Below are 16,330 nucleotides of genomic sequence, written 5' to 3' on the forward strand. Positions count from 1 at the left end.
CAGTCTGTCATCCATAATTAGGAAAGAACATATTGAAAGAAATGCAGAGAAGTAGTACTGGACAAAAAAAAGAATGAGGGCTATACAATTGCTGTCTATAAATACATCAAGGGGAGGGGAAAGAAGGGCAGGGCAAATACTAGGAAAGGAAAGAAGTTATTTAAGTTACCAGACAACGTTGTCATTAAATGGATATAAATTGAAAGTCAGTCCATCCAGGCTGGAGCTGTGGAGGCTTCCAGCCATGAGTAGAGTGAAGTCTCTGAAAAAGTCTTCTAGTAAGAGTGACAGGAACAAACCACTGTAGGTGAGGGTATCACAGTAAAATGGAACTTGCTTGCAAATTGGATAATACAGAACTCACCTAGTTCTTGCATATACCATAAAGGTGAGTAGAACTGCTTTCTATTTGCCTCTCTGCCAGAGAGTTAAACAGTCTGAGTGGTCTTATGATGGATTTTTCATAAGTTTATTAACATGGTTGTGTAAGGTGAAAGGTCAAATCTTCGTTATCTATGAGATCCTTTGCAGTGTTGTGCCCTCTGCTTTGTACTATTGTGGCAATAGTATTTTTTGAAATTTCTGTTAATCTATTGGTTCAGATAGAAAGCCTGATTCTATGGCCTCCTGTGACATATTGACATGTTACAAAATTTTAGGAATTAAATTTTTAAAAAAAACGGTTGAAAATGATGGTAATTCTGTGTGCTAAGTGTCCAACCGAAGCACAGCAATGTGGTTGCAAACATATGAGATAAGAAACATAAGGTATCAGTGGATCAAATATTATTGACAGTATTTACGTGATCAATTATTTTGAACTCCTGGAAAACATTGTTAGGGAAAATCTGCCCTGCCTTATCCTTTTGGTATTACTCAGCCAAAATACTTGGAATTTATTTAGTTGATTTTATTTTTATTTAGAGTTGGTTCTATTTACATTTAGTCTTGCATGGTTTTACTTAGATATATAATATTGACAGTTCTTACTAGTTCTTTAAGAAGAATCGTAGAAGCACTAATTGTTCTATATAAGGTTGCTTTTCCAATGTTTCTGTTTACATGTGAACGGACACTGTTGGTTCAATTTCCTTCCTATTTCCATAAGAAACACACACATAACAATAAGGCAATATTTTCAAAATACAGTAATAATTTATACTGACGAAGATACTGTAAACAACTTCTGACATTCCAGAAACATGTAGATGAGCTTATAACAAAGACACTAGAAGTAATGTTCTGTTTATTGTCACAGATGAGACAGGAATGTGAAAAAAACATGTTAACAAAAAATTATAACTTTAATATAACTTCAATGACCAAACTTAACAAAGATATTAACATCCCCAGAGATTCTTACATATGTAGCAAGGCAAAATATTGCTAAACGGTAATAGGGCTGTTAGTATCTGAACGCCTTTTTTCCATGTAAGTTTTAAAGTAATCATTCCTCTACTCCAGAGCAGCCGAGTAGCCATGAGATGGCAGCATGCTGCACAAGAGGCTCCTGAAACCCTAAATCCTGGTCTTTAGCCAGAAAGAGCCTGCACCCACTGGCAGGAGCGAGTGGCTTGAACGCTGCGTATCTGTAAATAGAAACCGTGCTGGTGGAGTTCAGAATAGCTCCTGGAAAGCTGCAGAAATGTTGCTGGTTTCAGGCAGTGCCTGAGCCCGTTTTCCTCAGTTTTTAGCAGCTGTTTGGGTGCTGAGCTAAACATGCTTAGCTGCTTCGGTTATTCTAGATTAACTGGATTCAAACCCTGTGTTTCAGCAAAGACTGGACTTCTGTAGGTCTAAGTACAGCAAGGTTGACTATACGATAAATTTATTTTCTGTGTGTAAGACCACAGTGGAATCACTTTTCACAAGTGATTTAATCCCAGCTCAGCAGTTTATAGTTTACATGTGGATGAGGCAGACCTGAAAACATAGTGTTTACACAACCCTACTGGCTTTTTCAAAAGCAAGTCCTCCCTCTGCATTGTCGCCTAGCCCAGCTTGCTGCAGGACTGTGCTAAAGCTTCACATTTCTCTTGGTGCCGCTGCAACCTGCTTGTCTCAGGACTGCCTTTGGCCCTTATGCAACAGGGACAGCAGGTCCACCTTGCACTTAGCATTGATCTGAATGGAGTAAGTTACAGAAAGCTCTTCAGCTAAAGCACAGGAGGTCTGAAGTGTTGTGGAGTCAGTGCTCAGCGCAGTTCTCACTATCAGCATGTTCAGCCTTGCACCAGCACCGAACAGAGGTGCTTGCTCTGGTGCCCCAGCGCCAGGCTTTTATAGCATAGGGAGAACAAAGTGTACCCTCTAACTGCGAAAAGCAAACAGAAACTGAGGCCAGATTTGATAGGCTGTGTGGAAATCCCTGGCATGTTTTGAGTGCCGTGGGCTGGCTGGCAGTCCCGCTTGAATGCCACGTGGTTTTCCCACCGGTTCCACCTGAGCCCTTCTGCAGTTTGGAGGTTTGATTATTTTGCTTTGAGTGTGAGAGTGTATTCAAATCTGAAAACCAAACAAATCTTGCAGGGTGCTCACCCCTTCAAAGGAAAGCGAGGACAAAAGTTCACTCACGCCCTCGGCTGGAACCAGCCGGGTCAGAGCTGTGGGCATGGTAAATATGAGTTGAAAACACCCTTGGTTATCTGCTTGCTGTTCATTGCACAGTTGGTGAGCAATTCCTTCTTCTTCCTCCTCTTCCTCTCTGTTTGTTCAGGGGTAGGTTGTTGACTTCACTCTCTGCCCTCATCTAACAGCAGCGCATTGCTCTGGAAGCAGGAGGAGACCAGAGCGTGAGTCATGGCCTGAGTCATGAAACCCTGACACCCCGCTTTGCTCAGAGCTGGAGGGGGAAAATTCCTTTCCTCCGTGTGGCTCTTCAGCTCCTGTAACCCACTGGAAGGAGCTACAGAAACCTCCAATCTTCTCTTAAAGCCACTCTCCATCGTGCGTAGCGGTGCTTGCAAACAACACCTGAAGAGGAGAGCAAGAGAGGCCTTTGCCTCTCCACACACCTGCCCACGCCTTGAGTAGGCTCTCTGGCTTACCCGACACTGCAGTGTTTTGGTCCTAGGCCCCTAATGGGATATGATACTAGTACACCCCAAAACATGAGAGCTGGTGTTAAGCAACTCAGTCACCATGCATTCACATCTTCGCTTACTGCAGGCTCCGTGTCCTCTATACAGGACCCGAATGCTCGCAGCGGTATCTTTGGATTGATGGCATTTTCTGTTGGAGTAATACCCATCTCTCACCAGCTGATTAACAAAGAAAGAGTTAGCAAATACTATCAACTGGCATTTAAAATGTATAAATCCAGATGCATTTATTTATTTTACACAGTGATTTGCTAGGTGATACTATTGTTTTATATACAGAAAAAAGTTCAAATTAAGAAAAAAAGTAAAAATCACTGATTAGTTGCATTCACTGTCACTGTGAATTTACCCGTTAAATACAACTGTTCATTAAAGATTGTTGCTTCCTCTTTAAATGTTTTTGCCAGCTCTCCCTGAAGTGTTGCAAGGACTTACACTGCAGTAAAAGTAGAAACAGGACAGTCCTTCCAGTATCATTGCTGTATTTGTGTGTGGTTTCTGTCTGTGCTGGATTGTCCTTTTTGCAGGAGATGCACACCGCCACGTGGCTACTCAAATCACCTCTAGCTCCTTAGAGACGAAACTAAGTTTCAAGCTTGGAAACTTTTTTTCAGGCTTCCTTTCTTAGCTAATTGGCAGGCATCCTCTGAAACATCTGTCATTGCTGTTCTTTGGAACTGGGTCTGTTAGGTTGCTGAGGAACATGTTTTTTCCAAAGAAAATGCCTTTCATTTCTGCTGGCCCAAGAGTCTGGAAGCACTTGACTGTGCAGCTACAGAACATATATCTTTGTGAGACCCACTGATTCTGTAGACTTTTGCATATTCTTTGATTGCCATCTTTTGGGTCAAAATGTTTGACTGAAACTTTTAAAGTCTACTTTGATTCCCCATTAGGGATCACCATGAGCTTTCTAGACAGATTTGATTTGGAAGCCAACCAGGGAGAGAAAAAAAGTCACCAGATGATTCAAATACAAAACAACCTGCCTCTGACCTAAGGAGTGTAGCCCTTTACCAGTACATTGAGGTGGTGAATGTCACTATAGGTGAATGGAGAGCAGGGAGGCGCCATCTCACTGTTTCCAGTCCCACAAAACTCTCTGATGAAGGACAGGAAGAGAGAAATATTTTCCGAAGTGCCAGAGATGCTTCCCCCATCTTTGCAAATATTCTGAGAACCATCCCAGCCTGTGGGACATTCAGACCTCAAATTGCTCAGTACTTTTCCAGGCTTCCAGGGTGAGAGTGTGTATGAGAAGAGCATTGGGAATTAAGAGCTGGGTTGTGTGTGAGGTCAAGAGATTGCTTACAAGAATTTCTCCTTCATATGGATAGCTCTCCATCTTCTAATTAAAAGAGATTTTCCTTTCTCTGATGATGTTGGGACATACTGATCTCTTATGTTGACTGATAAGCTTTCACTGGAGCCAACATGCCTCCTCTTCCAAGCCTTGTCTAGCACAGAAGGAACTAATTGTTGTTTTCTCTTGGGCTGGTCTCCCTGTATGTGTAATTATGCTACATTGGTTTATATCCTGTTTGCAGGGGAGGCTGGTATTTTTTCTCAAATGAAGTAATTTTTAGATTTGAATGAGCCAATGGTGAGGCACCCTTCTGTAGGCAAACATTTCCCATTCTGGAACCTTTACAGACCCATCACACAGGCTGGCTTGTGGCTTCAGCTCAGTGTGCCAGAAAAGATACACCATTGTTCTAGAGAAAAAAAGCCCACTATTATTAAAGAAATACAACTTGAGGCTAATATTTTTGGTTTATTTCTTATTCCCTGCCCCCAACATTAGCTTGCTTTCTTTCTATACCTCGATATTCAATGTTTGTTACTTGCCAGTGAATTTGTTAAAGTTGATTGGATGAACAGAATATCTTTCTGTGCTATCTTTATGTATTATAAGTGCCAGGTATGGGGAAATAGCACTAAACATTTTAACCTATGCACATTTTATTATCTTTTAAAGAATCACAGACTTGCATTGTTCAGCATTGCCCATACTGAAAGATAAACAGCTGTTTCTGTTCTGATGTGTCATTATAAAACTGTAATCCTGATTCAATTGAGACCAGAATTTACTCCAAAATGAATATGCAGTGGCTGATGGAAACAATAAGAATTGTGTTCTGTCTGTACTATAAACTACCTTTTTGTTATATCTCATTGGATTGATGCCCCTAATGTAGGTGAACAAAACAAGACTCTGTCTTACAAACCTTCTTAAGGGGAACCTTGCTATCAAAACAAGCAATGCCAGGACCCCAAAGGATTTTACACATCTTCCCCACATCAGCATGGTTACTCTGGATTCCAGTTCTGCTCTTCTAGCATGTGTGATAGTTAAAGCCAATAAAACATTAAATTAGTAGAGGAATTTCCTGGCCAACTTACCTTTAGATATTACTCAAGATATTTGATGACATTTCAAAACAAGAATCATCTATCAGCTTCCTGCCTAGGTTTTCTTGCCTTGCCCAAGACCTACTCTTGGTACGTGCTGTCTCCCTTCCTGGACTTCTCTTAACCTCCTGTGCTCCTATCAGTGAGTTTTTTATTCCCACTCTGTCCAGTCTTGTGATCTTCTCATTGTGTGTGTTTTTAAAAATCAAAACTGACCTTTATTTTTCTCTCCTTATTTTTTCCTGTATGTTTTTGTTATTTGTTCTGCTACTTTCTTTTCCTTCTCTGCTCTCTCCAGACAATCTGGGGAGGTCTGTTCTTAATAATTTGCAGAAACCTAGTTATTTTATTCAGGCAATTCTTATTCAGATAGCCTTTGGCAGCAATCCCATTCAGAGGCAGGCACTTAGCCTCCAGTCATGCTGTCCTTGCCAAGATCTATATAAAATATTACCACACAAGCAAATGGGGAACTGATAATATCGAACAGAATTTGTAAGTTTTATGTAGGTTGTATTATCCATTCTCTCTACACTAAAATGTCTGACATCTTGAATCTAAAAATAAGCATTTGCTAATTGCCAGCTGTTCAGCTGGCTGGTCCTTAATCTGAACACTGCTGGTGTCTGGTGCCTTTTGGTGGATGAAGGACTGCCACCAAGTCCTTTGAGCACGTGCTTTGAAGTGTTGTTATATTACCAGGGGCTAGTAAGAGCTACAAAGTGACCTTCTACGTTGAAAGGGAAAGCACTGGTTTTTGGAGCTCCGCAAGGCTGTAGACATAGCAACAACATTAAAGGACGCGTACACAAATGTAAATTAAAACCAAGGAAATAAGATGTGTTCGATGGCACTTACAGGAGGATTTTTTTCTTAGTATGAGCAAACATTTTCAGTTGACTCCACTTCTTTTTGACCTTACATAGTTACAGTGTCCTCACAGAGTTGTGTCTTCACCAGCCGAGGGAACGTAATCTAATCGATGCTTTTTTCATGCCACAGGAAAGTGCTGTAGCTGAGCAAGTGCCTTCCAAAGGACGCTCCAAGGTATAGAAAGCAGTTGAAGGAGACTTAGGAATGTTGTTGTAAATAGAAATGTTAAGATACCGTTCCACAACAGCCTAATCTGGGCTAAATTCAGCCTAAATATTCCCACCTTTCCTGCCAACTCTGCCTGTATTTCCTGCTCCCTCCCTTGACCTGGGCACTCACTCTGGACTGGGCAGCCACACCATTCAAGGGACCTACCCAGGTGAAAAGCAGCCCCTCACTTTCCCCATGGAAGGTGATCTGATTTTAATTGGATCAGTTTGAATCAGCTCAGTGTTTGGACATGAGTACTGGTAGGAGCAAAGGGGTGGGAACACAAGGGCAGGGCAAAGGTAGGCTTGACGTAATCCAGCTTGAGCTGCTATGAAACTACCCACACACTGTGTAAATACTAGTAAAATCGGATGTGCCTGGGAATATTTCCAGGCACTAGAATGAGATTGTCTATGCTATTAAACTGTTAAAATGCTCCCTGGCATGAATTTGACCTCTTCCAATTAACACTCTCTGCAAACAATTTCTGGGCACAATTTGGTTGCTAGAATGGTCCCTATAGGCAATTTGCAAGCATAAACTCAGGTCTTTCTGTGCCAGTTGGCCTCAGTGACCAGGAACGCTTCCAGGCATGTTGAGTTTAACTAGTATAGACCCATCCCTACTGCCACATCCTGCCCCAAGATTGCAGCTACTACCAGTCTGAAAAGGGAGATCCTGCCAGTTCTCTTGGTGAGAGCAACCTAGTTCTTAGGAGCTAACTTTTGTAGGATTTATGACTGTAGAAAAAGAGGATATATGTTTTCAGGCCAGCAACACAACTGATGAAATTATAATTTTATGCTGCATAGAGTCAAGTCTGTTGCAAACCCTTATGATATGAAAGGGCTTGTCCTGAACAAATGATTTTCAAAATAGGCAATAGCAGAACATAAAAGATGGGAAGAGATGAAATCTACAAATGAGAAATTTTATTTCCTTTTAATAAGGTTGTAAGAAATGCATATTTTGCCTTCATTCCAGGTTGGGGGGAAAAAGAGATAGCAATAACTTGTTATATTGTTGTATCTGTGCTACAGAATATTTGGCCACTTATTACACAGAGTTAAAGCTGACATGATTTTTTTTCCAATTCAGTTGCAGAACTCGGAATGTAATTATCCCTCCTTCTACATATTAAAAAAATCCACAACTGAAGCTTTTCCTTTTCAGTTTGCAATGTTAATAAAATAAATGTACTCTGTATCTTGAATTACTGAAGCCAGGTCCTCAATTATAATAAGTGACTGCTTTTTGTTTTTTTTCACAGTTGCTTTTACAAGTTTCCATCCACATCAGGAAATCTGAAAAAATGGGATTTTTACATCTCTCCAGGTATACTCACTTGGCAATGGTAATGATCCATCTACCTAACACACTCCCTCAGGGAACAATTAAAGGCATTATTTTAGAGGAGCCTTTTAAGAGTTGCTGTACACACAAAAACCCACTGTCTTGGCTGGGTTGCTCTAGGACCCAGAGCGACTGGGATTGACAGAAGTCTTCACCTGAATGAATTTTCCCTGTATACCTTATAAGGAGTCCAGGAAAACAAGGAAGTGATAACCGAGTTCACGTTACTTTATGCACAGCTTGTCCTCTTTACCTGCCCAGGTAGCCCTTGTTTTCACTTTTATTCATGGTCTGTCCCGGCAGGGTTGAAGTTTCCTCGCAATCCGGTGTAGGTGACATCTGAAAACATACCCTTCGGGAACATATGATTTTTACAACATTCTACCTTTACGCGGACGATAATTAACATGCTAATATTTTTTTGTCATGCAGCCAGCACTGAAAACGAATGGGGATTGAATTGCTTTGCCTCTGTTTCCTATTTCTGCAAAGAAATACCTATGTGCAAGGTAAGGCTCAAGGTTAGAGAGATCCATTTCAAAACTATTTTTTAATTGTTTCCTGCTTGAAGTTGGATCTAAATAGCTTTCTGTCTTCTGTATTTAATCATTCCTTTCGGTTTAACAACCTTTCTTTTTTTGACAGACTGCTGTAGGGCTACCCTGCAAATTCATCTAAGATGTATGTGATCATTACAGAGCACAACATTTATGAAAGGGATGGCCATTTGAGCAATTTGGGTTATACTAATCAGTGTTTGATCTGCCGAGAAACTTAATACTATACATGTGATTCAGTATTTCACTAGTACTTCCACAATAAATTAAAATCATACCACATATCTGCAGACACCTGGGTGAAGCAATATTAAGCATACAGAGCGAACATAAATCTGTTCTTTTAACGTCCCTGGTCACATTGTCAATGTCTTACCCGCGCCATACCAGAAACACACGTAACACTTTATCAGGTGCACTGGAGAAAACAAGTAACATGTTCTCAGTGAATGCCATCCATAAAGCATGCAAAAGTAAGTATGTTAATTGACAGCAATTGTGGGTTTTTAATTTTTTTTTAGAGAGTTAATCTTCTACCAACAGAAATACCTTTATGAAGGAATTTTATCAGTAATCCTAAATATGGCTAAATGTGTGCATTTTTTTACCTCCCATGTTCTCTAATTGACAAGATTCTTCGTAAACTGAATGATTAAACACCTTATTAATAGTCTTTTATCTTCCTGGATTTAAACTTAGGGACCTGTTCTCAGGAAAGCGCAGTGACTTGTGAAGTTTGTTTGCTTTCCGGACCACACTGCGCTTGGTGTTTTCAAGAGGTAAAGTAAATGATACAAAAAAATTTCAAAGACTTGAATTGTTTGTAGTAGCTCTGAGTGATGAAGTATTGACTTAATTGGGTCAGCTCATGGTTTTGTAATGCATGCAGCGCTTAGCGAAGCCTTCCTGGAGATCAAAAGTGGAATTCAGTCTAGACTTTATGGTCTATTATTAATTGTTTGGGGTTTTTTTGTTAGTTTTTGTTTTGTTTTTTAAAAAAAATCCCTTCCTCATCTAAGGCAGAAATAAAAGTGGTATTAGAGGGTCACCAGCCTCAGGGCTGACAGCCACAGGCTGAAGATGAAGCGCCAGACATCAAGTCAGAGATCAGACTGCATCTTATGTATTACATGCCAAGCCAGACAGTGTAAACAGAAGGTGCTCCAGTCAGTTTGCATATACAAATGATTAATCTGTGGTTGATTTTAAGTATGATGATAGTGTCAGTTTTACAATTAGTATGATACAGGTGTAAGTGTTTTGGCTAAAACATTGGGCTTAAAAAAGAAAAATCTGGATTTGTTTGCTATATATCTGTTGCAGACTTTCTGTGTCACCCTGGGCAAGTCACTTAACATCTCTGCTTTTAAAACTTTCACCTGTAAATGATGCTCTGTAATATCTCCCTACTTCACAGTAAATATTCTAAGTCTTAGTTCATTAGTCTTAGCAAGATAGTCAGCTATCACAATTAAAAACTTGCCAGAAATAATAGAGAAATAAAATAGGTCTTTTTCATGATAGTTTCTCATTTACATGGTTGCTGTTAAAAGTATTTCTTGCTTTTTTGAATAGCAAAATGATACCTAGGATGGGACTAACATACTGCTTTATGAAGTAGCTCACGAAAACCAAATAGTACTTTTTTTCAACATAAGTTTGCTAAAAATAATATAGCAGTTTGCAAAAAATGTTACCATGGGAAAAAAAACCCCACTCACATTAGAGTGTTTGCAGTAGTTTTTATGTTTGTACTTAACAAACAAAACAGGATTTTCTTGAAATGAAATTTGATCACATAATTTTGACTACTTCCATATATTTTTAGAAAACAAAAATGAAACACAATTCATTGTTTTTTTTCTTAAAAAAACTGTGGAACTATTGAAAACTTCAGAGTAGTAAACATGATTTTTTTCTCTGTTCATAGGCTCATTCACTTGTTTGCTAGAGAACACATCAAGAGTGCAAAAGATGTAGGAGGTTTAGTGTCAGAGTAAACACAAGTGCCTCCAAAGAAACCACTGTTTTCTGTAGGATGAAAACACACCTTATAGTTGTATTTGAAATATGAGTTTGCCTCTTCACATATGTTTTGAAAAGCCAGCAACTCAAAGTGTGTAACTAAAGGAGATTATATGGATCTCCTTGCGAAAGTTTTGTAATGGTACATGATTTTCATGTGCACTATATTTAAGAAACTGTTGGCGAGAGTTTTGCCTGAGCAAAGACATCAGATTCAGGCTGAAGAATAATAAAACACCATTCCCAAGACTGTTTCCACCAAGATATATAAGATCCCTGATAATTTTCAGGCATGAAGGGTGACATTTTGATGGAAAGAAGGGTCCCAGTTCTGGTTTTAATAGGTTGAAAGTAAATTGGTTTTGCTTTGGATGGAAAGTTTTTCAGTGACTGAATTCAGAGAATATTTGTGATTTAATGGCTGAACCCCAGGTTGCTTACCCAAACCCAGGAGAAAAGAGCAGCCCCATGGTACGGGCCCATGAACATCTGCCAGGAGTTGAAAGTTTCGGTGCCAGTTCTGCCGGGCATTGCCCAGGTTTTGGTCAAAAGGTCTTGCAGGCCAGAGAAGTTTCCAGCTCAGGAGGCAGCCGACTGATTCTGAGGATCTAAACTCTAGACATAGCTCTAGGAAATGCTACTAAGGCACAGAAACCTCTCTGTAAAACTAACCATTAACATCACCACTATGTGGGGATAGTACCTACCCTGCAGCAGTGTGGTGGAAAGGAATGTGTATCAAGTCCTTTGAAATGAGTAACAAAAATAAACTGCAAGCTATCCAACTGATATTGATAGGCTTGTGATTTCCTCTGGACGGGAGAAGGTCAAGTAGGGCACTGGGCCCCATGTAACCAGATAGACGTGGGCGTGCCGGGAGTCCCGCCAGCACTGGGGAGCGAGGGAGGGAGGCTATGGTGCTTGTTGGGCACCACACAGAGTAACAAGGACTTGCTACCTGCTTCAGTGAACATGTTAAATGAGTATTGAGGAGAAAGAGTAAGCCAGAAAGACAGTGAACACTGGGTACCCCACCATCAGTTTGAATTTGAGGCATAATCCTGTAATAGGAAAACCAGGGGCTGATGGGGGCTTTGTGTTATCATTCCCAGTACTGCAAGAAGCCAAACGCAGTGAGTGGCACAATTTCCATTCCCCAACAATAGCTCAGTTTCTCCCAGGATACCAAATCGGTGTAAGTTACATTAATTATACACTTGTGCGACACGATCCATGAAGGGCAAATTTAGATTTCTGTGCCACCTAGATCTCTTTCCGCACTAGTTTGCACTAACGTCCACCTTTGTTTCCGTCCCCTGCATGGGACTGACCTTTTGTCAGCCAGGTGCTGGTGGCTGGTCAGTAAATACATTTAACTCATCCATTCCTTCTCCTGTTTGCTTTAGAATTACATGGACTCGGCTGGAATTCATGGGAGGTGTGATACCCCAGAAAACCTTTTGTCAAAAGGATGCCAGTTGAATTTGATTGAATTTCCCATTTCAGAAGTAGAAATTCAGAGAAACAAGCCACTAACTGTAGCGACCCAGAATAGCAATTCTGATGTCACACAGATTTCTCCTCAAAAATTAACCCTCAGGCTGCGACCAGGTAAGACACTCAGTTTATAGATGTGGGATATTTTTTTTTCAGGCAATGTGATATACTGAAATGTCTCAGACTGAATGTTCTAAAAAAAAGAAACTTGACAGAATAAAGATTAAAAACTTGCGTTGAGTCCAAAATTATCTGTTGACTGATCAGATGGAAGATAGGTTCAACTGAGTTGAAAATACTTTCAGAAGTGCTGGGTACAACATAAAAGTAAGGATATATTTTTTTAGTTCTTCTATTCTCTTGCCATTGAGGTGGCAGTGAGAGAGTGGAATCCCCCCCCACCTCTCCAGCCCTGCTCCTGTGCCTCTCCCCCCAGGTCTGGCAACCAGCATATCTCAGAGGCAGCATAAAATCTTGCTTTGAGGATTTACAAGGTACCAGTGACATTTATGGAAACACACTAGACCTACTTTGGGGTCCTTGAGATGTGAATTTTTCCTGGAGAAAATTTGGAATAAAGAAACATAAGAGACACCCAGTTAGGTCATATCATAGTGTTGGAACTGAGAATAAAACCTGTGCGTATACTCTGGTTTTCTTTAAATTTCTAAAGTACGTGATATGTCCCGTAAGTGCTACCTTTAGTTTTAATTAGCTTCATATCTAAATTTTCTAAAGCTGCATAGTGCCAAAGTGATGTTCTCATACTTTTAAATTACAGCAATCAGTTGTAAATCTATGGTTATGCCTTCACTGAAGAACAGTTTAGAAAAAAATACCAGAACTGCTTTTAATTTTTCAAACCTCCTGTTTGAGATTTTAGTTGATAGAGAATTTTTGATGGTTTGTTTGTTTTTTTTTTTTAATTCTCATGATGATTTGAAATACTACATAATTTTCACCATATATATATAAGTTTCTGAAAAACTTGGTGTTGCTCATAACTTCTATTTAGAAGTGCTAATATGTATCCCATTTTCCCATGACCTTCATAGGACATGAAGAAACAATACAGATCAAGGTTCGCCAAACTGAAGATTATCCAATTGATCTGTATTACCTCATGGATCTTTCAGCCTCCATGGATGATGACCTGAATACAATCAAAGAACTGGGTTCAACTCTTTCCAAAGAAATGTCAAAACTGACAAGCAACTTCAGACTGGGGTTTGGATCTTTTGTTGAAAAACCAGTTTCACCATTTATCAAAACTACAGCTGAAGAAATAAACAATCCTTGCAGGTAGGCAGGGAAAATATCCACCTGGTTTGCATGCCAACATTAAGTCATAATATTAATCTTTAGGGCAAAATTCAATTCAGCAGCCTCACTGGAACCTCTGCCTTCTTCCAGCTATAACTGAGTCAGTTTGGGAAACAAGATTTGTTTCTTTTAGTTGTGCACTCTGATCATTTTTCTGTTGTGTCTTATGTTATTTGAAGAGAGGAATCTGGGAGTGATTCTGCTTTTTAGCTTTTACTGCTAGTTCCAAATGTGCTTAATGGGTTAACAAACAGGTATGCAGAATAATTATGTATTTTTCTTTGATTTGCTAGGATCTACATATATATAAGAATTTTATGACATTGCTACACCAACCAGGTGCAAACTCAAACCCAACACAAAATAGCAGATTCATTTATCCATCAATGTTGTTTTCCTGTTTGTGTTTTTTTTTTCCCCTTAAGGTCCAGCAGTATCCCCCAAACCCAGGCTGCCCTAGCACTTTCCTAACCTACGTGCAGGAGAAGCTGTGCTTTGCAGCCTGAAGCAGGCCTGCAGCAGCTTGGTGGTGCTCTCTGAATGTCATTACGGGAGTACAGAGCCTAATGTGCTGCTGAGTATGAAAACAAGGTACCTCAGGGAGCATGGCGAGGACTGCACGTTGTTACCTGGCTAAATTACTCTGCTCTAGGAGGCATTACTCTGCTCTAGGAGGCATTTCTAGGAGGCATAGAGCATGCTCTATGATTCTCTTAACGTTTTTCACTAGATTTATCTCAGACACAGAGAGAAGTGACCAAAATTCAATCCAAACAGGCCTGCAAAGTAGTCATTGTAGTGATTTTTCACTCTGTATCTATAATTTTTCACATCCATAAGCTGTCTCACTTATCTTGTAGAAGTGTGCCATATGAGTGCTTACCCACCTTTGGGTACAAACATGTTTTGCCGCTAACAAATGATGCTGAAAAATTCAATGAAATCGTGAAAGGACAGCGAATCTCTGCTAATATAGACACTCCAGAGGGAGGATTCGATGCAATTATGCAGGCAGCTGTTTGCAAGGTAATTGAAACTTCTAGGTATAATATTAATTATTCTGCATATTACCACTTCTAGTATTATATGGTTATATTTCAAAGCAACAGATCATTATTTTTCAAGATTTTTTTAATGCAGTCCAAGAGCCTCATTACATTTGGATGAAAATACTTTTGGCTGTATCAAGTTAAACATGCATATTGCAATATTTTAGTGTTTCTTTTTAATTGCCAGGGATAAAAAAAAATATGAACTGTATAATTACTGGGTCTGTTTTCTGATTGTTTTTTCTTTAACTATTTTTGATTAACTATGTTTAGAGCAGTAAGCAGATTGACATGAACATGGCCAGCCCATGTTATTAAACACTGGAACAGGGAGACAAAATGTTAGCCACAGACGATGGAATGAACATCATCTCTTAAAAGAGATGTTGTCATGTTTTTGACACTGCCTTTAAAATTATTCCCTTCATTTATTTTGAGATGCTATTCTCCATATCTTTTGCTGCTTTTCTATAGTGTGAGTGCAACACAGCCTGCTAAACTAACGTATTTTAAATGACAGGAAAAAATTGGATGGAGGAATGATTCTCTACATTTGCTGGTGTTTGTGAGTGATGCTGATTCCCATTTTGGGATGGACAGTAAACTGGCAGGGATTGTTATTCCTAATGATGGGAACTGTCATTTGGACCACAATAATGAATATTCCATGTCAACTGTTCTGGTAATTTACTACGAATTTTGTACAACTCTCACATTCTGGAAATTTAAAGACTAACATGAGCAGCTTAGAAAAATTAATGAAAGTATACCTTTATCACTGAAATGTGTAAGAGTTAGGGAATCCAGATATTTACTGTCTTCTATTTTATTTGAAATTGCACATTTTAGTCAAAAGAGAATAGTGCGTTTGTATGGAATTATGATAGATCATAGCTAGGAAAAAAGAAAGCACAAATCTTATTCCTGCTAACCTGGAAAACACACGGAACAGGCCTGACTAGTGTTTCCTTCCACAGGGAAGGCAAAATTTACATTAATCATGTTCCCTGCAAGGGTGTGAATCCAGAAGGAGTTCAGGAATTCGTAGGACACTGTGCATGTAGGAGAACATATCAGCTAAAGGTTCAGTGGTCAAAAATACTGAGTGTACACACTAAAGTGTTCAGTGTAGGACAATTAACCAGTTGCTCTGGCACAGTGTTATTCTTTGGATTATATATATATCACAGATGCTGCTGAGCCAAGTGTCCCACTATGGAGGTTGGCATTGTACTTTTCTCAGAGGGGTTTCCTTAAAAACAAGGCGAGGAAATTATATACACTGTATTTTATTTTGTATACATGTAGTGCCTAATTATAGTTTATATTCTACAGAGAATATGGTGTTAATTATGATCATTTGAATGTCTGTTTCATGGGAGATAATTAACAACTGGATGCCCATGAAAAATGGATTGATGTAGCTCTCTTCTGTTTGTTTGCAGGAGTATCCCACAATTGGACAATTAATCGACAAACTTGTGCAAAACAATGTTTTATTAATTTTTGCTGTAACAAATGAGCAAGTTCACATATATGAGGTGAGCAAACTAAAATGTTCTGTTCTCCAGTATTTCTTTTAAGGTTTGCCCTTTTTTTCACAGCTGATACTGTAATTCTAGTACTAAGGACTGAATTCTGTAAGATATTAATGTAATAAAAATAGCTAAGAAATTATATATCAGAAAAAGGCTATTTTACTTAGGAAGTGCTTCTTCATGTATTGATTTTGACGTTCTTAGGTAACTTTTAAATTGAATTTTAAGTTGAATCACACTAATTTTTTAAGTCAAGGATTGTCAATCTAAGCATTGCTAGACTATTCAGTGTAATCGTTATGATTAGCCTTTTGCATTTCATAAAGCTAGAGAAGGACAGTTGAGTCTGTTCTTACTTTTATAAGACAAGAATATATTCTGAAAAATATATT

The 16,330-nt window shown here is 39.2% G+C and overlaps 1 protein-coding gene across 1 annotated transcript in view; it reads left to right on the forward strand.

Annotated features, from left to right (window-relative positions):
- The first annotated feature begins 345 nt into the window (after nt 1–345).
- ITGB6 (integrin subunit beta 6) overlaps nt 346–16,330 on the forward strand; it is a 39,877-nt gene continuing 23,892 nt past the window's right edge. Inside the window, exons 1-9 of the mRNA XM_068407347.1 lie at nt 346–388; nt 7,867–7,931; nt 8,382–8,458; nt 9,206–9,285; nt 11,938–12,142; nt 13,084–13,330; nt 14,212–14,377; nt 14,921–15,082; nt 15,846–15,941. Of these exons, the coding sequence (XP_068263448.1) occupies nt 8,398–8,458; nt 9,206–9,285; nt 11,938–12,142; nt 13,084–13,330; nt 14,212–14,377; nt 14,921–15,082; nt 15,846–15,941 (1,017 nt within the window). The 5' untranslated portion in view covers nt 346–388; nt 7,867–7,931; nt 8,382–8,397. The remainder of the gene's footprint in view (nt 389–7,866; nt 7,932–8,381; nt 8,459–9,205; nt 9,286–11,937; nt 12,143–13,083; nt 13,331–14,211; nt 14,378–14,920; nt 15,083–15,845; nt 15,942–16,330) is intronic.

Source organism: Nyctibius grandis, chromosome 9 (genome assembly GCF_013368605.1).
Source record: "Nyctibius grandis isolate bNycGra1 chromosome 9, bNycGra1.pri, whole genome shotgun sequence".
NCBI classification, from domain to species: Eukaryota; Metazoa; Chordata; class Aves; order Nyctibiiformes; family Nyctibiidae; genus Nyctibius; species Nyctibius grandis.